This window comes from Rhodamnia argentea, chromosome 2 (assembly GCF_020921035.1).
Source record: "Rhodamnia argentea isolate NSW1041297 chromosome 2, ASM2092103v1, whole genome shotgun sequence".
NCBI lineage: Eukaryota > Viridiplantae > Streptophyta > Magnoliopsida > Myrtales > Myrtaceae > Rhodamnia > Rhodamnia argentea.
Window position 1 is genome coordinate 5,410,216 of NC_063151.1, and position 22,871 is coordinate 5,433,086.

The window sequence follows — 22,871 nt, forward strand, 5'->3', positions numbered from 1 at the left end:
AAGTATAAAAAGAGACCTCAAGAATGAAAAGTGAATACATGAGAGAGCAAAATCTTAAATTTCAAGATCAAGAGAGCTTCACATCTTTCATGTACTCTATATCTAAACACTATAATACTTAGAGGTTTATTCAAGTAAGAGAGTGTTAAATGGAAAGTCTAGTTACTCAAGAATCGTCACAAGTATTGTAACCTCTGAAATATTCACTAGTAAAATCCAGCTGATTGGCTGCTAGCATAAAGAAGTGGATGTATGTTTGAACAAAGCTGAATTACTATAAACTTTTCGTGCCAATTCTCTATCCCTTAAACTCTTTATTATTATAGTGTGATAGTTGAATTGTGCACGCTATTGAATCTAAGGACACCTCGGTTCTTGTTAGCGATCATCATTTGAACTAAGCTCTGAGCTTATCTGTTTAAATTCCAAATTGATTTCTATAATTCTTTGAAATAACTTATTCAGCCCCCCCTAGGCAATAACGTTAGCACCAACAGAGGTTTGGTTATATAAGAATCACAATAAATGAAAATCGTGTCATGTATTTTCGATCTCGAGTATCTTAAAATGGCAAATGGCTTCGCATAGTTGTAGCTGAACATCCATTAATATTATGCATACTTCTTAGTAGTCATGATCAAAACAACTTTACATAGATCAAGAATTCATGCATGGGATGATGACATAAATAATTAATGAACTTTAGTTTAATGTGCAATATGGTTCATTTGCACTTTAAATTTGTTCAATGTGATCATTGAACTTTAACTTAATGTACAATGATTTCTCCGAGCTTTTAATTTATTCAATATGGTCCTTAAACTTTTGGTATGTGTTTAATTTGGTACTTGAAAAATGTTCCATATTGTCCTTTCATTAATTTAAGTTCGGGGACATCATTGAACATTTTCATTATAGGTGATCGATTTACGGTTCGATCCGATCCCACCTTGGATCCGAGAACCGGATGGGAGGACAAGTTCCTAGTTTCAAGGATTGGCTGGTCCGGTTCGGTTCCCGAGCAATCCGATCATTGGATGGGTCGCATTTTTTGTCTATGATTTGTTGTTTAATTTTTCTTGTTAATGACATATTTATTAAACCACCTCTCATTAATTGCGCAGCGTTGTCACTAAACTTGAAATTCATATTAAGTATTTTAGGTTTAGGTTTAAGTTAAGGTTTAGGAAATTAAAAAAAAAATAATTGTTTGGTCCGGTCCGGTTCCCCCTTGGAATCGGGAATCGAACCAACCATAAGCAGTCCCAATTATGTTGAATCGGGAAGCAGACTGGAGTCCTTGGGAATCGGATCAAATCGGCCAGCTGGGAAGTTCTCGGTTCGGTCGATCCATGATGCTCGGTTCTAATTTTCATTCAATTGAGTGACTAAATTAAATATTTACCAAAAGTTCCGGAACCACATTGTATAAATTAAAAGTTTATTGATGACATTACACGTTGGACCAAAGTTGATGAATCATATTGCACATTAAATTTAAATTCATGATCCATTTGGGGTTATTTACCCTCCGAATATCAATACATGAGTAGTGCATCCTTACAAAATGAATGATTATTGCCTCTCGATCGGTCTTAACAGTCAAAACCGAAGATATTAAAACCGGTTGAGAAGATTCACTTTTTCGGACTCAAGAACTAGCTTGCAGAGACTATAATTACTTGAGATCGAGAGAGAGAGATCGATCCCGAACTGTGCTGTGAGATTCCATATTTCACATAAAGTGGAGATAAACTCTGCGGCAGCATTTGCATGGCCACCTCAACGTGGAGGTTGAGATGCATCGAATGGACTGCAAAAAACCAGAGTCACAGTCGAAATGTGCAAGTGGCGATCCCGTGATCATCTCTTCACTCGATCAAGCTGTGAATACCAACAGCTACTTTTGCATTACGTGTTAGTCCAAACCCAACGTTTCCTCCATGCACAAGGCCACCGCCCCCAAAATGACAAAACCCTTTGGCCCTGACCAACCATCTCATCTCACCATCCACGTACTCCACATGCAATTGCAGACCCCTCCAACTCCTCTATATAAACCACCCGCCATTTCCCTTCATCACTCACCAAAACACACAACAATCACACCAAGAATCAATCTCCCTCTCTTGTGAAAACAACCCACAATGGCGAAACTTGCCACCCTCGCAGCGATCCTTGGAGTCCTCCTGGTGATGTCCCACGCTGTGGCGGCCAACCGCGCCACCATAACCACGGTTGACATCAACGAGCCCGAGAACCAGATGCGCCGCGGCGGGAGCTGCTACGAGCAAGCTGAGAGGCTCAACCACTGCGAGCAGCTCTTTGAGGATGTGATGCAGGGAGGCAGCCGGTACGGAGGTGGTCGGTACGGAGGCGGCTACGGAAGCGGACGAAGGGGAGGCCAAGACCAGTGCTCAGGCCAGCAGCTAAGGCAGTCGAGGCACTTCGAGCCGTGCTGCAATGAGCTGAGGCGGATGGACGATGAGTGCCGGTGCCAGGGACTAAGGGAGGTGATAAGAGAGCAGATGGGCGGGTACGGAGGACGGGGATCGCAAGACGAGGTGAGGAGGTGCACGAGGAACCTGCAGAACATGTGTGGGCTTGGTCAGTCCTGTTACAATGAGGCCATGCTGGATTGAAGAAGTCGAGGGTTGAGCTTTAAAACTAAAGATCAGATGAGAATCACGTTAAATGGCGTTTCAATAAAGAAAAGGTAGAATGTGTCTTTTGGCTAGAGTCGCCAGACACGGAGACTTTTAGTAGGAGGAGAGAGACAAGAAACCACCACATCATCGTGTGGTTTTCTTTATCTTGTCTTATCTTTCGTTTTAAGTACGTGTATGTTTTGAGACCGTATGTACGGCTATGTACCAGCCAAATAAAAATCTGATCTTAGCTTTCTTTGGTTCATAATTAATATATGACATATATAAATATACATATGCCAATGATGAGTGACCTCGATAACACGTATGCAGAAGAATTTATCATGTATACGTGCATGGGCAGTGCGAGAACGTGTCACGTTGATTGGATTTTCTTTTCAGTCCTAAACTTTTAGCAGCATTGTTATCGGACAGAACATACCCTCATAAGCAATCAATTTGATCTGATTGTGTGCCCCATCCTGCTAAATTTACTCCGAGTCTTAGTCAATTTTCCCTTTATCCTTCTTGGGGTGAATCTGAGTCATGGCTTTTTTCTAGTTGGCCAAAGTGCATCACACATTGCATGCCTTGGAAATATAAGCCCAAATGGATCTTATTACTTCCGCTAAGCTATGATTCTCAGCTGTATCATATGAAAAAAAAAAAAAAAAGATTATGACTAGCATTGTTTCAAGATGAGGCTAAAAGATAAAGCAAAATGAATATCAGTCGCTAATATGTCAAGTTTTTGACTTTAAGGAATGAATTGGAAACCGATAAGATTAGGGACGGGTGATCGATCGATGAATTAACAAAAGGAGAATGTTTTCTTGATAGTCCGACAGTACTGTCAGTTATTTCGATCATAGATTCACATACTATCACCATGTGTTTTGCATAAAATACTCATTAATTGAAACATCATGGAGTCAGAAATAATTATAGTACTATCAGGCTAGTGGCTTCCTTAACACAAATATGACAGCTCTATCATCCTTAAAAGATAAAAAATGAGAAATTTCACTCATCCGTTCAGATAGCATACATTTGGTTTTGGTCAAAGATCCGCTCAATCCAATTAGCGAAGAGAGGAAAAGAAACGAAAGCAAGAGATCGGAGTTAATGGCCAAGGAAAGATACCAGAACAAACTTGATTTCCTAGGTGACCGCACCAATCAATTGCACATATTTTCTGGTCAAAGAACATAAAATGAGCAAATCATGTTCTAACCAAAGCACACATTTGAGTACATCCGAGTTGGTAATTTCTAATACAGTTGAAGTATTTGACAATGCTCTTTGTAATGCAATAGATCCACTACATATATTCATACATACTAGTGCAAGCATGCAAAAGAATGGAATGCAGAGTCACAGCCACAAGCCTCAAGCCTCAAGCCTACTCAGCTACTTGAACCAAAATTAGGCATCACAATCATCTTCATCTGCACTTGAATACAAGAATTCCTCTGGGATTTCTTTTCACTGGTGGTTTAATTTTACACCCTTCTTCCTTTCTTTTTCTCTAGTTCTATCTGATCAAAACCATCGGCAGGCTAATGACACCACTAGTTGCTAATGTGTAATACCGTACTTTCAACTGATTCAAAATCTCTGAAACTACTGTGTAGTGTTCACTGTCATCTTCTTGTTAATTACCACGAATGAAGTTTGCTAAAAAGGACACCAATCTATTAAAACTCACGTTGGATGGAGAAAGTTACATGTGTATTTGAACACTTTAAATTGAAAACTTTTTCTTCACTCGAGTCTTTGACGGCGTGAAAAAACCAAAAGCGTGACTTAAGTAGAAGCTCTCGTTAACTCAATCCCCTTGAACAATGATTTCAGGTTTTGTATCTCCCAAAGTTACTAGAAAAGGCCAAAAAGAATAATGAAAGCGACACTGCAATCTCTACTACCAACAGAAAACTTTGTGCACTTAATTGAAAGTTCAGAATGACATTTGTACATTCCACAAAATTTTAAGGATCTAACTGAACCAGCTTAAAATTTCATGGACAACACTGCATATTAGACATCTCCATGTCTCTAATTAACAGAGATGATACAGCATATTGGACAAGGACCAATGTTATTATTATCATAGACAAGGTTTGAATCTATTTGTGTTCCATTAAGTTAACAGATAAGTAGGTTCAGCAGTAATCAAAAAACCCCTGTAGATCCAATGTTGAAGTTCCTTCTGAGTTCTCACACAACAGTCGTGAGAGGAAGTAAGCAATCCACAGTTTTTACATGACTTCGGCCTATTTTGGCATTGCTACAGAGGGACATTTGCCCAATGTGTTCCACAATATATAATCCCCAGCAGTCACCTGTTATAAGCAAGCAAACAAGATTACAACAAAAGAAAGTGAAAATATGAGAAACACGGCTTTAAAAAATTGATTGCTGTTTAAAGAAGATTTGAGGCCTGAAAAAATGTACAAGGCAAACTTTCATATCTGATCACTGTCCACAAAATGTGAGTGTTACCATGGTTGACCAGGAAAGCAACTGAGCAGCAAATTGTCTTTCCTTCACATATTGGTTAAGTCACAAAGGGAAGGTATCACTTTGGTAGTCAAAAGAGCACATATTTCTTTGAAAATTGCCTTCTCCAACCACTTATATTTACAGGTTTTTGGTAAACCATATCATCTTATCTACTTTCTGGCTAGTATTGCATACCCATGCATTACATGTCCAATGACAAAGAACATACTGTCCATTGTTAAACCCTCGAGAGCTTAACATCAAGCAGCGCGAAAACACTGCTTGCACATGATTCACTGATGTATAAGAGGGGCATTGATCCACTTGCGAAAGCCTCCCCATCACAGTAACAATGACAGTTTAATCGAGATATAGAGATGAAAAAGTCCATAAACAGCCTATAAGACGTTCATTTTGCTTTGATACTGATAGTTATGGCCTGAATCACATGTTTGACAAAAATGCGCATTATTTTTCTTTTCATTACACTGGCCCTCTCAAGCAAATTGGAAATAAAAAACCAATTTTGTGATTTTGGTAAGAAGAGGTCTGCTACCTGAATTGAGAACTCTACCGGTGCTTTAACAGAAGGATATATGCTCACCTGCATTTATGCAAGACATGATAACAAAGCGAAACTTAGTGGCCGTTTCTCATGCCTCACAATACTGAACAGGATGACCTACTAAATGATTAAAAAATTAGAGTATTTTTAGCAGCTCATCATGCAAAGTTCCATATGATTCTAAAAGAGCAGACCAAATATTAGATGTCCGAATATATGCAAACAGCAGTAAACTCGAGTGCCAGTCTTCTCAGGTAATTAAAAACTACAAAAGGGCAGATACAGTTTGCTTTTCCAAATTGAACAGCCAAAATAGCTGCCTATTATAGAATATGGTTCAGATTCATTCAGGGACAGCCCATTCCAATCTCACAGTGCCTCGTAGAACAAGAGCATGTACAAGAGAGACATACCAAGCATGCACATCTCTCGAATTGAAAATTCAACTATTTAGTACCTGACGATGACAAAAGAATGAAATTATATATTCTGAGTAGGTATTTAAAAAAGCAAACAGTACATTTCTGCACCTCTCTGTGAAATCAGAATCTTACAGGTACACCAAACTTTTTGCAGCAGGAGAGCAACAAAGTCACTTTTCCACCGTAAGCCAAAAGGAGCTTAGAAAGATGTAGCAAAGAAACTTACAGATTTAGGATCAATGGATATCCCAGACAATGATGCCCCAGCAATTCTGAAAGACACCTGCAATCATGCAAACAATAGCCCGTAACAGAATTTCCCACAGCAGTCGTGAGAAATAAATATGTGAAGCACTAGTTGAAATGGGGATGCAAAACAAAGCATTTGTGGCAAATCAACAATACACCTAAACATCAAGAATAATCCACTCTAGAACACTAGCTATTCTTGCAACCAGACTGCTGAAGGCAAGCTATATTGTTGCGTGCTGACTCTATGATGTCTCTAACAAGGCTCCTCTATGATTAATTCCCCACCTCACATTTCAACCAACAGAAGATGCATGGGATTGGTTATATGAGTGGCTCACTGATGAATGAGTTCCCTTTCTATTCACACTATGAACAAGTGATTATTTAGTTGAACAGTCCAGTCCCGTCACGAGTGCACCGACAAGGTTTCAAGTAGACAAACAGTACTAAGCTAAGAAAGCCATTTTATGAATATCTATTCTGGAAAGAATGACTAGGGTTTCTCTTCATAAGAAAGGACGGTTTTTGTTGATGCACACAGAACCACTTACGTGAAGCCCTAAATGCATGCGTCACAACAAAATTAACTGCATAAACTAACTTCCAAGTGAACCCAGAAATTCATACTTTAGCATAATTGTATGCCTGCCAGCAAAATGGTTCCTCTAAATCGACTGGAGGGAGATCCTTGGTCATTTTCGCCATCAAATATTCCTCGACATTGACCATATTATTGGTGGGCTCTGTGTCGACATCACTATCTTCCTCCGCCGTGCTTCTGAAAAATGATTTTCTAAAAAGGAACCTTTGGGATTGCCATGGTGCAAACTTAACTGTCCCCGGGAAGGTAGCTTCAATGCTTTTTCCAACAAGACCTCGTCCACTTACTAAAATTTTCCACTCGACAGAGTGCTCTGTATTCGAAATAGTTCCAACTGAAGGAGTTCCATCCACAGCAATAACCCTTCTCCTAGGAAAAGGCATTGTCAGAGTACAGAACTCCATGGTCAAAGGAGCCTTGTACCCTTCCATCAAGCTTAGTTTGAACAAAAATGCACCTTCATCTTCAGAAACCATTGACAATTGATAGAATCCCTTTATGGGAGGTCCAAGCCCACAGGATCCTTGATAGCGCATCAGAACAAAATTACCCAAAGGTGGTGAAAACATCACCGACTGTTTATCGGCCCCCTGTTCTGGAACTTGAGCAGATGGATGGAATGATAAAGACTCGATGCGACTGCTATTCAGTCCTGTCAAAGGAAGGGATACATCAGGCAGTCCTTCTAATTCTGCTCGACAATTAACCTGACCTGAAACTGAAATGCTATCTGGAATTTCATCACGATCATACAAGGCAGCAGCAACAGTTTCATGAATAGTAAAAAGTATTTTCTGCTTCCCCTTGTAAAGATACGGCTTCCATGCAGGCTGTTTGACATCTGCAGGAGGCAGATCTGCCGAAGAAAAACCATTAAGCTTGATAGTGAAAATGTTGGAAGCATTGAGATCCAAAGGGGTACCTATATTTAAAGAATAGAAAAAAATGAACCATTAGCCAATCCCAGAAAGAGGAAAAGCACAGTTCAGAAGAGAGAGAGCACTGCCATAAGTGGAGTAAACATCACTGACCAAAGGGCATCGAGCTACTAATATAAGTCCTTAATGCATCCTTATCCAATGGCCTTGAACCAATTTTCATAGCATCTGATGAGATGGCACCAACGGAAGTATTGGAGGGAGTTGAAGATGCAACTGGAGCTGCCACAGGCTTTGCTCTTGATGATATGCCTATGCTACCAGTTAAGGAATCCAATAACCCTCCCATGGATGGGGATGCATTCACAATCACTTCAGGTTCAGCCATATCCCCAGAAATTATCTCACCAATGGCATGTGCTACCATGAATGCCCTGCAAAACAGATTACGTGGAAACAATTAGTGCCAATGAGAGAAAAAAACAAGGATCGTTAAAAGAGAGAGAATGGACAATGCTGGGTCACCATCATTCGATGCTTCAACTAGGATTCAGGTATTCAAGTGTAGTCAGACCGAAAGAAAAGGCACGTAATTGATTTTTAGATGATCTAAATTATAAACCGGCACAATCTAGAGACAATTACTCTGCTGCTACAAGCCTAACGCACAACTATGCCTGTTAATGATATATGTCTGGACAGGAAAAGAGAACCTCACAAAGAACAAATGAATAGGATGTCCTATTGAATGTTCAACGTGACACAAACCTGTTCCTTTTGCTTAAGGAAGGTAATAAAATTTAGGCATAGCCCAAACAGAGCATAATTTAAGAAAAACACTCCCCTAGATCATAAGTCTTCAAGTGATATGATCTTTGCATTCAACATTTTAAACTATACAAAGAATTCTTCAATTATTTCCTTTAACTTATAGAACAAGCTAGTTAGGCTAGATAGATATATTAGCTAGAAGAATGGGTTATTGACTATCTAGTGCACAAAAGAGAGTACAAATATGCTGATCGTTTGATGCCACAGAACAGTGTGAAAGAGGGATTTCTAATGTCTCCTAACTAACAAAATGAGCAACTTACCATACCCTGTAACTGATGGAAGATCAAGCAGAAGCGCAGATAAACTTCCATCCACTCCTCCAACAGCATTGCCACAATCAGATCTTTTGCATATTTCCTTGTATGAATCTAAATGTCCGAGCTCAACCAAAGGCAGTACAAGGATGCAGAACTGACTCTTCATATGCAGGATCAAAGGCCACAACGGATAATTCTCTCTCGTCTCTTCTTTGTTAATGTAAATGCTAATGACATGACGCGTAACTGGATCATCTACCCAAGAATCTGAACCTTCAGCAGACTGAGACACACGTATGCCAAATCCACGAACAGATCCTTCTCTAAACATAGATAGATGATGGCAAATTATTTAGAACATTATTGAAGTCGCAAGACAGTAGTGACAGGCAAAATGCAAAATGCATTCTCAACAGCTATGCAAGACCAATAACCATCTAATCCTGTTATCATGATTTAGACTTAGGTATGAAATACCAGTGCATAATTTTACGGAGTGATGCAGATACTATTAACAGATCACAACCAAATTAACTCTGACTTGGAACAACAAAAGCTCACTTATTTTGTCCATTCTGACAACGCATTTTTTCTCAACAATGCAACCACTTCTTGGAGACAAGAGGGACACTAGCGTCCACCAAACATTCACATTCCTTACTCTGCAAATTATGACCCAATTTTATAGCAATTAAGGGAACAAACGCCAAGCATTAATTCTTGGAGACCAGATAGAGATACAACGTGCAAATGATTGTTCAAATGCAGTTTTGACATAGGAAAATTATAGAAGTGTTCAGTTTGTGTAGAAACATAAGCAAACATCCAAGGAGCTCTCAACTCATTGTATCAACATCTTTACAAACCTCTTCTTTCTCTCTGCAAATGAAGAGGCCAACTCTGAATCAGACGGCAAATATTGCAATGCCGTACTGTCAACACTACCGCCATTGCGCTCGTTCTCACTTTTGCAAGCCGCCCGCCACTGCTTCTCCACCACCGGAAACCTCCTGTTATCACATCCAGTCAAAGAAGAAATATCAAATTCCCACCAGTAAAAGAAACCACAGCAGTAGGCCAAGCACTCTACAGTTAGAGCCTTTGCTGGGAGATGGTTTTTGTCATTGTTGTGGTTCCTGACTCAATCCATTCTACAAAGCACAGAGGTTAACACTACTCGGGCTTTCGCAAGAAATCCAAGTGCCTTCTCTAAGTACAATATAAGAGCTACCGAGCAAGCCACAACGCAAACCCCACTAACACAACTTTTCGCATTCACTCAGCAAGCGACCACTACACGCTTTAACCGAGAATTTAACCGAGTGGATCATAGCAAGCGGCCAACAGGAGGTGTCCGTCCCATCATTCACTTTGTAAAACCAAATTCGTAAACCAGTCTCGCCATAAACAGCATTATCAAGTCGAAAAATCACCAGCATCAAAACGCGCATACATAGTCAAAGCGAGCAGTCCTCTAAACAGAATCGGTATCGAAAACTGGTAACCCCACCCGACAGTTCGAATGAAACTACATAAACCGACAAAGGAGCGACCTGGAGAAGACGACGGCGTCGTGGCTGTTGAGGATCCAGAGAGCTCTGATGCTGCAACCAGTGGGCATGTTTTGGCGTCTTCTTCCCACGCTGCGATTAGCTCCGCTGGATTGGGAGAGAAGGCGAGAGAAATTGAAGACGTCGTCGGCGGTGGTTGGCGCCGGAGTTGGCACCCACAGTGATCGGCGATGGAAACTCCTTCAGCGCAACGTCAGACAATTTATCAGTCTGAAATATGCCAGGGGATATAACTTGAACTTTATCTTAAATAGTTTGTAAATTTGAATAATTATGAATATAATTAACAAGTCTTAGGATACAGTGAAACAACAATTTGCACAGCGCCGCTATCTAATTGGGGAGAATTTCAAAAAAGGGCCTGAAATCCTCTTTTTTCCTCAAATAAAAGTCTCAAGTATACCTCGTTTCAAATAAGAACATGAAGCGCTATCATTTTATCAAACAAGGATATAAAGTGAATATTAAGTGGGTATAAAATCTCAAAAAAGGACTTGATTTTAAAGGCATTTTAATCTTTTTACTTATTTGACTTTTTTTTCTTTTTTATTAGACTTTTCTTTTATCTATTTTCTCAAAAATTAACAAAAAAAATTTTAAAAAGAAAAGGACAACATACATAGGTGGGAGGGCAACCCTCCTGCCTGTGGCCGCCACCTTATCGCCGGGAGGGCGGCGAAGTCCGGCAACCCCGCCAACCAGAGGTGAGGGCTAGAAGGCCCTCTCCCGGATTTGGGGAGGGGTTGCTAGCCCTCTCCCAATTTTCGCTAGGGCCAGAAGCCTTTGTCGGGCCGGCCTTCGCCACCCCCGCCGACCCCTCACTAGCGGTGGGCCGATAGCCATAGGCGGGAGGGGCAGCCCTCCTCCCTGTGTGGCTTTTTATTATTATTTTTTTCACTTAAAAAAAAAAGGAAAAGAATAGAGAAAATTGAACAAAAAATCAAAAATGGGAAATGACAAAAATGCCCTTTAGGCTAGATCCTTTTTTGAAATATTGTGGTCACTTTGGGTCCTTATTTAAAACATACTATACCACTTCGGGTCATTATTTGATACAAGGTTCACTTAGGGCTCTAATTTGATAAAATAAGAGGACTTCGGGCCCTTATTTAAAATTTTCCCATCTAATTATTGTATCTTAAAAGATAAAGCAACGTCATGAAAGACAAGCTATCAATATCTTTGGTTGCAAAGTGAATAAGTACAACGCAAGTGTCATAACTTTGATACAACACTCATTTGAATGCCATAATTTTTTTTTATCACTTAAGTGCCTTAACTTCTAAAAACCATATAATTTTTTTAAAAGAAAACATTCACTTAAGTGTCAATGCCTCGCAACGGATCAAAAGGGCCCCATGCATGGCCATTTTAGTCTTTTGCCATGTCTAACCAGTGCTACTCCACCGCCGTTTGCCTATTGAAGATTGGTTGGCGTAAAATCGCGCGAGTCAATCAATTTTATTTTCTAGATAACTTTCGAAAAACATGTGTAATTGTTTACCCAAATTCGATCAAAACTTCATAGACATAAATATTCCCGTCAACCTCCCATTCTAGGATTTATGGCAGATGCACGCTTCAAATAATGGTTCATCTTCAATTTTTGCATTGCTTTAGCTTGGTCTCTGTTTGGTTTTGAGTGAATATTTTGGGCTGGTCACTGATTACGAACTTTTGAGGTTTTCTGGTTGACTGTCAAGTAGGGTTTGGTGCGGCGGAATGGAATGGAATCAGGAAATGATGGGCAAAGCAATGGAATGGAATGTTGATTCCAAGTCTAGGTTTTTGTCCGATGATTTTGTGGGAAATGGAATGCCGTGGAAATCCTTGTGTTTGAGTAGGATTCTGGAAGATTTTGGCAGGTTTGAGCGTGTGGTGATTTGCCATTATAATGTTTGTATGTCTAGTTAGCGCATAAGGCATTATTCTAAACTAGATCAAGAACCAAAAAGAGAAAGTTACAGAATTTGAAACATTATTTGTTGTCTTTTGGATTTTTACATATCATGAAATTTAGACTCTTCAATCATTACGATTGGATTTTTAAGAATGAAAATATCATGGCCACTCATTCGGTTCAACTCTTGGAAGTCCACACTCTAAGAATTTTTTTTTTTGGGTCCTATTTACCCTCTCTTTTTTATCTACGAAATGCCTGTGTCCTAATTATTCCGAAAATGGGTTTTGTACATCCTTATCTTTATGCATCTTGCTTATTGACGATATTTGTTATCTTTTGGATTTTTAAAAGATGTAGAATTTAGAATTTTCAATCATTGCATTGGATTTATAACAATGAAAATATCATGGCCACTCATTCGGTTCGATTCTTGAAAATGCACACTCTAGACACTTTTTTTATTTAATTTCAAAACACATTTTCGGAACAATTAGGACACGAGCTTTCCAAAGGTGCAATATCGAGTAAATGGGACATCAAACAAAAAAATTACGCTAGATTAACTTTTGGTTAACTTTTGGAAAGAAAATGCACGAATATCATTTTTTAAATTTTCTTATGATTTGAATTAACACTTTTGCTTACAAATATTTTTTTTAGATTAAAGAGAATTTTAAGTTGTAAGAGTACCACTGGCTAGGACCAAAATGGCCTTGCTCGGGGTAATCGGATAACCAAAATGAAACAAATCTACCCATATTCATAACATTCATGCTGAGGTAGTAGCAAAAGGTTTACATCACAGGTAGAACAAAGCAAGTTCGTTCAACGACACATATGCTCCACAACTGTGAATGAGCAAAAGCAACAGCCAAACTAAGCCAACGTTATTCAAGACCACATTCCAGAGGAAACAACCATCAAGTAAACCAACAATTGCAGGACACATTTGACGTTTTTCTTTAAAAATAATGAGAGCGAACTCTTCAGAAATGAATAGCACGTCTATTTACTAATTTGCAACCAAAAATGCCCTCAAACAATCTCAAGACCCAACTAAATCACATCTAGTCCAGAATATCCAGCAAACTACCAATGCAAATGACCTATATTTTGCTCATGAGCGTGAAGCCTAAACATGTCAAAAGGATGAGAGGCCAGTGGTTTGCCAATGTAACATTTAGGCGAACGAAACAACATTAGAATTAAACCAAAATCTTTTTTAAGTCCCTTGCAATAAAGAATATCCAGCATTCAAGAGATGCAACAGGACAAATGACTAGAGAAACGCTTTAATAGCATGATTCCTCCTATTTTCGAGAAACTTCGTGCTTTTCATGACTTTTTGGGGGAAATTTTATGCGTAATCAAAACAAATTTTGCCATAAAAATTTTTGTCGAAAAGACGAGTTTCACTGTCGGGAAGATTTACCCTCTCAAAGTGAATGTAGCAGACAAATTACTAAGAAACACTCAAACAACATGATTATTCCTATTTTCGAGAAACATCATGCTTTCCGTGACATTTCTCTCGAAAAGTTAAAGCATAATCAAAGTGGCCCGTGCAAGGCCAATTTGGTCTTTTGCCATGCTTTTTTTTTTTTTGGTCCAATGTCTTTTGCCATGCTTAGCCAGTGGTACTTTTGCAATTTAGGATTCTCTATAATCTCAAAAATATAACTTGTAAGCAAAAGTGTTATTTCAAATCGTAAGAAACTTTGCTAAATGGCATTCGTATATTTTTTACCAATATTTGACCCAACTTTAGTCCAGCATAAGCTTTTCGTTTTAGGTCCTATTTAATCATTCTTTTATCTCTGGAATGCCAATGTCCTAAGTATTCCGAAAATGTGTTTCTTTATCCCATGCTATATCCTTATCTTACGCATATTCATTTTTAACTTACATGCAAATAGAGCGCAGCCCATCATCTAGTATGCTAATATTTTGTATATCTAGTTAGCACATGAAGCATTATTCTAAACTAAATCAAGTATTTAAATAGTAGTTTACAGATTTTGAAACGTTATTTCTTATATTTTGGATTTTTAGAGAATGTGAAATGTAGGTTTTTCAATCATTGCAATCGGATTTTTTACAATGAAAATATTATGGCCACTCATTCGGTTCGATTCTTGGAAATACATATTCTAGACACTATTTTTTTTTAAAAAATTTGAGCCATATATTCAGAATAATTATACATGGGCTTTCCATAGGTGCAATAATCGAGTAACGGGGCCTCAAACGAAAAATTTATGCTCAATTAAAGTTTAGTCAACTTTTGGTTAAAAAAATACAAGAATATCGTTTTTTAAATTTTCTTGTGATTTGAAATAACTCTTTGCTTACCAGTTATATTTTTGGGATTAAAGAGAATTTTAAGTTGTAAAATATTAAAGTAACCTTAGAAAATCCTTATCAAACAGTTTAATGGCCTTGCAACAGATCAAAAGTGCCCCAGGCCATTTTGTCTTTTGCAATGCCTAGCTACTTTTGCAACGCCCAGCTACTTTTGCAACTTAGTATTCTCTCTAATAGGAGAGTGAGCTTTATTACTTCGTTCCTTCTGTGAAAGTTAAACCTGAATATGATTTTTGCTCAATTTTCATGGGGTAGAGTCTGTGGAACGAAGTTCAGTTCGACTTCAGTAGACGTCATTGGAGCTGTGTCATTGTTTGGGAAATTGCTCCACGAATGGAAATCCCGTGAAAAACAATAAACAGCATTTGGTGGGGTATGTACCAGACAACGAAATTTGCGTATGTGTTCCTAACACTACAAGACGTCGCTCAAGGCGGGAATACAAAATTCTTCCACTGTCGCCTTCATTTCTGCCGACATGTTTTAAAATTTCTACAGCCAACATAATGTTAAGTATTTTGTTTTTTTTTTTTTTTTCAAGGGTCAAATTCGATCTCTAATTTTTCATGCGATGAATTTTTAAGTGGAATAGTTAAATTTAGGTGTCAACAATGCAAAACGTCAATAAACCACAAAAATAAAAGTTGGTAAGTTATCACAAACATGGAGATTTCAAAATGACCAAATAAGTATTATTAAACAACCCTAATAGGAGTTGATAATTTAGAATTAGTTTAGTGCTTTATGGGAAAAAATCCATAAGTAACTCAAATTAAGGTTAGTAATTTTGATATATATAAATTGCTAACTTTAATTGGTTAACTATGAAAGACAACTAAATAAACAAGTATTTGTTTCTCCCTCTTTCCTGCTATTCTCGTATTTTATATTTCAGAAACTAGTTGAAATAAGAGTTGGTAACTTAAATATTAGTCGATAACTTAATCAAGAGAAACTTGACAAGTAACTCAAGGTTGGTTTAGACGTGAGAGATGGTAACTTTAAATGGTGGTCAACAACTCGAATAATACTTTGTAAGTTAAAGCTCAATGGCAACTTTATTAGAAAAAATTGATAAATAATTCAATTTAAATTTGGTACAAGTTAGAACGTCATTAAGTAAAGACAAATAAACACTAGTAAGTTACAAAGTTTATAATAAGGGATAATGACGTGGATGATCCCGAACTTTTTCTTTAATTTTCAATATGGTCTCTGAAATTTTTGTTTTATTTAGTTCTTGTATTATAAAAAATGATTTGACAAAAAATGTAGTCATTTGGTTGAAAATATTAACACCCTAAGGGCCTAAGCCAACGTTCTTAAAATTATGTTATATTAATGTTGGAGTCGACATACTTATTTTGAATAACCGCTCATGTGATAATTCACATCAGAAAAATAGACAAAAGGCGGCTTTACTATTATTGGAAGGATTACAAAACTTGGGGGATTACATTAAAGAAAAGGTTGAGAGACTCCATTAGACACTAAACAAAAAGTTCAGGTATCAACAAATTCATTACCCTAAAAGTAATTGATAGCTTAGCCGAAATAACGTGGTGTGTGTAACTTAAATAAGGCTGTTCATTTCATAAAACAATTGTAGGTTTCAAATCATTGTCAAGCTATGCAAATAAATTTGTTAAGTAATTTGTATAGATAATAATATCGAGACAATCGAACAAACAATGGTCATTTCATAAAAGAGTCGGTAACTCACAAGTTATCAGACAATAAATCTTTTTTACCATAGAAATTTACCAACAAGAAGAAAAAAAAGAAAACACCATCTTTTCTCAACCGAAACGCCATAATAGTTCTGCAGATGGTAAAAAGGAAATCCTAAGTTCAAATGTCTCTGTTTTCGACCTAAAATTAGAGCTTATCCACCTCATGAACATGCATCCTCGTCTTTAGCGGTTAATTAAGCACAGTACACAACTCAAGAACTCGCACTAATCAAGAGGGTTTTTCTCGACATCATTTTAGCATTGCATATGCATCAAGGAGAGAGTAAGATTGGAATGGTAGCCTCTAAACTTGATGACCTTCTCGTAAACATTAACGATCTTTTATCATGGCGCATCATTTTCTCTTGATAAATTTTGACAAATAGAACAAGTGCAGCAATCCATCAGGTTTTGCAGCATGACATCATGAATCATTCGAAACTACTATGGATTAAACATAGTGCAATCTCCGAACATCTCACCCGAACAATAAGGTGCTTATTAAGAAAGTATTGGATGTGGTGTGTGCACTAACGTGTTCAAGCACTGAAGCAATACAAGCACCCATACGAACATGAGAACCCTCCTTTCCAAGCGCTAGGCCACCCCCAACAGAGCCAAAGCTCCCGAATATCTGTGGATATTTGACGATACACATGGCTCAAGATCCAAAAATCCATGATCTTTTCTATGTTTTTTTGCTTTTTTTTTTTTTTGGCTACTCTCGCGGCCGTTTCGCTAGGCATATCATCAAATGTTGAGACGAGCCGCCGCGACTTTCCTTTATCCTTTGATGACTTTGTCATTGTCGTTCTCGTCATCATCAATCATGTACCGCTTCCAGAACCAATGCTGCTTCCACACTCTCTCGACCATCGAGTCCACAGGCACGCCCTTCGTCTCGGGCAAGAGAAACAATGTAAAGAGCCCCATGACCAGGATCCACGCAGCGAAGAAGAAGAAGATGCCGGCCTTCATGTGGCACATCATCGAGAGGAAGGCCTGTGCGATAATGAAGGTGCAGAGCATGTTTGAGCTCACCGCGCAGGCGAAACCAGCCGTCCTTGTCTCCAGAGGGAAGGTCTCGCTTGGAATCAGCCACCCGAGCGGACCCCATGACCATGCGAATCCCATTACATACACGCACACCAGCACCACCACAACTATCGCCTCAGTAGAGCTGAGAGATCCTGCTGGTTTCAGGTGAAGTAGCAAGAGCACTCCTATAACAGTCTGCAACAAGAATAAAACATTAGAAAGTATCAACGCATCAGATCAACCTCTCTCCTTCTAAGCAAATAGAATTACGCAACTTTGATGTGATTTTGTGTTGTTCGCGATTGAAGAAACATGCGAAGACAATGGAAATTACCTGAGTGATGAACATCTGAACGCAAGCCTCAAGGAGCAACACCCTCCGACCAGCCTTGTCCACTGTGTAGATTGACACTAATGTGCTGAAAACGTTCACAAGCCCGGTGATGACTGTCGAGAGTAGCGCGGCATTGTTCCCGAACCCGACCGTTTGGAACAAAACCGGGGCGTAGAACATGATGGCGTTGATCCCAGTGAACTGCTGGAACACTTGCAGCACAATGGCTATGACAAGAGGAGGCCTGCTCGACGGCCTCATGAGCTCATGGAATGGGTTCTTCACTCGCTTTGCGGCCTCACTGGCTGCAACAATCGAATCAAACTCGGCAGTAATGTTATCGATGCCACGGATCCTCCTCAGGGTAGCCTTCCCTTGGTCGACCTGGTTGCGCTCGATGAGGCTGGTAGGGGTCTCACAGATGGCAAATGATCCCACGAGGAGGATCACGGCCGGGACGCCAGCCAAGCCAAGAGAGATTCGCCACCCATGAGGGTGAATGTTGGATGTAAAGTAGTTGATAATGCCGGCGATGAGGATTCCGATTGTAATGAAGAGTTGGAAGCAAATGTTAAGAGCTCCTCTGATTTTGGCAGGAGCTAATTCAGATAGAAACAAAGGCACCGCCTGATTACCGAACCCAACACCACAACCTAGGATGATTCTGCCCAAGACGACCATTGCAAGGTTGACGCCGCCAGCTTGGAGTACAACCCCTGCGACGAAGAAGAAGGACCCGATCTGCAACGTCGTCCTTCGGCCGAGTTTGGAGCACACCTTTGAGGCTGCAAAGCTGGCTACAAGAGCAGCTATGTACAGCGAAGATGTGAACAGCTGGAGGTACTCGTTGTCATATTTACAGTAGTTATCCTCGTGGGCATGCTTCTTTTTCTGGTACACGGCCGGGAAGAATTTTATCAAGAAGTCATCCATGGAAGTCACTCCACCTGAAATTCAACAAATCCACATAGACATTGTGAAAAGTTAGTAATTTTACAATGACTATCCGTGTTCTTTCCATCATATCAATCTTACAAAAATTCTTTTCCACGTTACATAGATTAAGTTTCTCCTACCTGAAATTCCGATGTCATATCCAAACAACAACCCGCCGAAGGCCGAGATGATCACACACAGAATGACGTAGAAAGTTATCTTCCCGTCATGCTCGGGCGTAGGACCGCCGTGGGTCGTGATAACAGCCGGCATTTTCTCTAGCCTTCTTTTTGGGTGAAAAAGAAAGAGAGGGTAAGATTGAAGAGCTTTAGATTTTGTCTGAATATGAAATCTTTACTTGCAATGGATGGAGTATTTATAGCACGTGAAGAAGGCTGGGACAAGCTAAATGAAGATCAAATGGTAACTAATTGCGATTGGATAGTGACGTGAGTTTGCTCTTAACTAAAAGTGGATGAAATAATCATCCCTTAACTGTCGGGCTTTTTATAATTCATCCTCGTCAACTTGACCAGATTTTGCAGGTTAGTTTGACCCAAGAGAGATCTAATCATCGCAGAAGAGGATGAGGATGTTCAATGAAAATGCTAAAAATAGAAACTAATCATACGTGGGAATGAAAGGTTGTATCTCTTTGATCAGACTAAATCAAGATTGACAACGAAGTGCGGATTCATTTCTGGTTGGAGTTTTCCAGGAGAGGAAAGAGCTCATAGTCTAATTAAGTGCAGACTTGGCTTAACCCCAGAATATACAAACAGAAATAAGGGGCAGAATTTTTTGTTTAAGAAAATTCAAATTTGACTTGCAATTAAGATGAAATGTGAAGTTGATAGCTTATGGGAAGAATGCTGGAAACTCAATTTATATTTGGATATTTGATAGGCAAGTTGATAACTTCTAAATGTCGTCGATAAGCAGTGGACATAAAATTTGTAAGTTGTTACGAAAGCTGGTCAATTCCAGTAGTGCGCCAACAAGGTTGATGACCCAAAAATGGTCAATAACTTAAATCGGAAAAAAAAGATAGTAAGCAACTTGAAAAAGTTTGATAATTTTACATAAGAGGTGGTCACGTCAATAAGTTATGAAACGAAGACTGGCAAAAGTTAATAATTTTAGACTGAGAAAATAGACATTTATATGTGCATCAAATAAGAAACCGATAAGTTAAATCTAGTCGGCTAACTCAATTAAAAAGTTGGAAAGCAACTTAAATAAGGCTGGTAATTTCATATAAGAGTTGGTAATTTTAAAATGTCAATTAGGTATGTTTCAACCAAAAAAAAAATGTTGATAAGTCATTCAAATAAGAATTGTTAACCTAAAACTATAGAGCATTTTAATCGAAAAAATATATATGTGTGTGTGTAAGGTTAGGAATTTGATTTACAAGTTAGCAATGTATGTCCTGACATTTGCGGTGGTGAACCACTAGGGAAAAGCTAATAAATTGCTAAACAGGAACAAATGTTCCTCTTACGAGGAAATTGCTAGCGTTTAGTGCGAGCTCTCCCAAGCTCTACCAATCACAATTTAGTACTCGATCTGTCATGTAATTAGTCTTACCTTTTAGATCCGTCACTAATTGGTTATGGGTTGATTAGACACTCACATAAAATGTGAGGGTAAATTCTAATTCTGCGAATCATAGATTTAATAGATTCAAAGATTTGATTACGCTAAATTAATCTAACGTCTTTTCTGTAAATTTTCTCTTTATTTAGAAAAATGTTTTCTAAATACAGTTTTGCTCAATGTTAGTCCTAAGCTGCTTAAGATGAGATCGGTGATCATGCGGGTGCGCAATTAAGAGGGTAACCTAATAATCAAGACGGCCAATAGATTACAGAAAGTTTAAAGAACCTGGATGCGCTAATCAAAGAAGAGCACTATCCATCATCACGAAGTTTCTGCAAACTAGTACTCAAGAAAATATTCACACAAAATGCATGGATGTGATGCATGATTGCGAATGAAATGAAGACTAACTAAAATGCAATCTATACTAATGCTTTTGTATTTTTCATGGCACACATTTAAATCACGTGACTCACTAAATGACGTGCATTGTATGACATGCAGGTTATGGGTCATATATGCAATCCACACGAAATCCTAATGATATTTTTTATTTGGTCTTTATTTGATCAAAACTATAGATTACCCTAAATCTATATGCATTCTAAAACTAACATTGCATTGCACTAACTATGAAAGCCCTAAAATGGGCATAAGGACATTAGAAGTGCTAAAAGTTTCGTACGGCGCTCACTTTGGTGCCAAATTTTTTTTTTGAATTAATTTAAGTGTCACTTTTAAAAGAATGATCCATTAAGTGTCAACTCCGATGTGGGTTGCCGAAAATCCAACATGGCTATATTTTATTAACTTCTTGGACTATGTGGCTTGCCGGCATGCCAAGTCAGATATTTAGTAGACAATAAAATACATATAACACAGAGTCAAAATGGTCAATCTCTAGTAAGAAGACAAAATCACTACCACCTCTCTCTCAAATCTCTTTTCTTCGTCTTTTCCGAGCTCGCGACCGCCGAGCAAACTCCCACCTCAATCGGCCATGTTCCGGCAAGCCACGAGATGGTTATTAGCAATGCCAGGCTGGTTAAAAAACCCTACTTCCTAAAATGACGGTAGGTGTATTGAAACACCTAACAAAAATTTTACCACATAATTTGAGGAACGGTTTTTGGAATAATATTGTTGTAGTCATACTAGGGCTATAATGTTTCATGTGTGGTACCTATAAGAATAACCCCTGTCTAACTTATCTCTACATACCAAAAGAACAACCTCAAAACGTAAAATGGAAATGTCTTTTTATGAGAAACGACATTGGGGGGAAATCATTCAATTGTACATAGTTGCAATTGCGCTCTTATATGAAATTGAAAGGAAGTGATTCAAATGTAAGCATGCGCTGCTTCATACTTGATAATGTTCAAAGAAAATAAATTTCAACGAGCTCCCCAAGGCCGAGGGACGCGAGTTCGACGCTCGAGCATTCGGATTGCGATTCTGGACTCCAAGACGCCGCCTAAATCTAGTGTTCGCATGGGGAAGTAGTAATTTTCAACCCAAGAATTTCTTTCTGGAAATAAAAAAATCTGATCACACAGACCAATATGTTTTACTGTGTTAGAGGAGTATTTGGAAAAATTCATGTACTCCTCCTACTTCTTGGAGAGAGAGAGAGAGTGAATGGAGCAAGTGAACGTGAAAGATTTTGACCCAAATTTTTTTTTGTGAAAGCGAAAAAGAAATTTGAAATGTAATCGCGACATTTTATGAAGTTGGATGTGGGGTTCTGTCGTGTGCCATGCAGTAGCTTCTTCGTCTTGTCCAAGCATCTTTATGTAGAGCGAATCTTACGTGACATTTACATCTCAAATAAGAAAATGAAGTGAATTGACATGAATTTGCACATGCGACAACCGATGAATGGATTTGAATGAATCTCATGTGTCACTCAACGGGTAACCAATATTTCCTTGGAGTGGTCAGAGATCAGAGGGAAGGGTTTGCATTTTGACGGGAAAAGGCCAAACAATGAAGTATTTTGTCGGTATTTTGTTCCTTCGATTTGGCTCTTTTTGGTAGGAGAAATAGTAGTTAGGTTCGTTTTATTTTTCACTTTCTTTTCACCTTCTTGGAGTTTCATTCACAAAAGCTAAGAAGGATTGCAAAATAATCGGTCGGATATAATTCCATAAACAAGTGTCCTCATCGATCTCGATGCCGGTACAGTGATTATGCATATGCGTTAAACTATAGAGTTATCTTTTAGTACAGTGATCGGATGCTATTTTGAGCCAACTTTACGCACTAGACTAATTTCGCCTTTCACATATTATCCGGTCACCCAATAAAAATTTAACCAATCGATATCGGACAAGTTGAGTTAATTTCAGAAGTTCTGCTCGTGGCTTAAGAGGGAAAACAAATAAGTGACAACACTGTTGAAAGCATAGTAAATCAAAATCGAATAACC

General features: G+C 38.6%; 3 protein-coding genes across 4 annotated transcripts; 1 reads left to right on the forward strand and 2 right to left on the reverse strand.

The window, feature by feature from the left end:
* Positions 1-2,147: 2,147 nt before the first annotated feature.
* Positions 2,148-2,642, forward strand: LOC115749959 (2S seed storage albumin protein-like). Its single transcript, XM_030687015.1, has one exon. It carries the CDS (start codon positions 2,148-2,150, stop codon positions 2,640-2,642), a length of 495 nt encoding a protein of 164 aa, XP_030542875.1.
* Positions 2,643-4,683: 2,041 nt separating this feature from the next.
* Positions 4,684-10,728, reverse strand: LOC115749992 (AP-5 complex subunit mu-like). 2 transcript variants are annotated; one of them, XM_030687067.2, is made up of 8 exons: positions 10,513-10,728; positions 9,826-9,969; positions 8,968-9,282; positions 8,022-8,302; positions 7,017-7,912; positions 6,364-6,420; positions 5,707-5,754; positions 4,684-4,990 (listed from the first exon to the last, which is right to left on the reverse strand). In XM_030687067.2, exons 1-8 carry the CDS (start codon positions 10,578-10,580, stop codon positions 4,922-4,924), a joined length of 1,878 nt encoding a protein of 625 aa, XP_030542927.1. In that variant the 5' UTR covers positions 10,581-10,728; the 3' UTR covers positions 4,684-4,921. The 2 variants fall into 2 exon arrangements, with proteins under 2 accessions (XP_030542927.1, XP_048130263.1); XM_048274306.1 differs by lacking the exon at positions 10,513-10,728 and adding an exon at positions 10,059-10,473.
* Positions 10,729-17,242: 6,514 nt separating this feature from the next.
* LOC115749960 (sugar transport protein 8-like) lies at positions 17,243-19,149 on the reverse strand. The gene is made up of 3 exons (XM_030687016.2): positions 18,979-19,149; positions 17,903-18,849; positions 17,243-17,763 (listed from the first exon to the last, which is right to left on the reverse strand). The coding sequence occupies exons 1-3, from the start codon at positions 19,109-19,111 to the stop codon at positions 17,314-17,316; spliced, it is 1,530 nt and encodes a 509-aa protein (XP_030542876.1). The 5' UTR covers positions 19,112-19,149; the 3' UTR covers positions 17,243-17,313.
* Between the last annotated feature and the right edge of the window lie 3,722 nt (positions 19,150-22,871).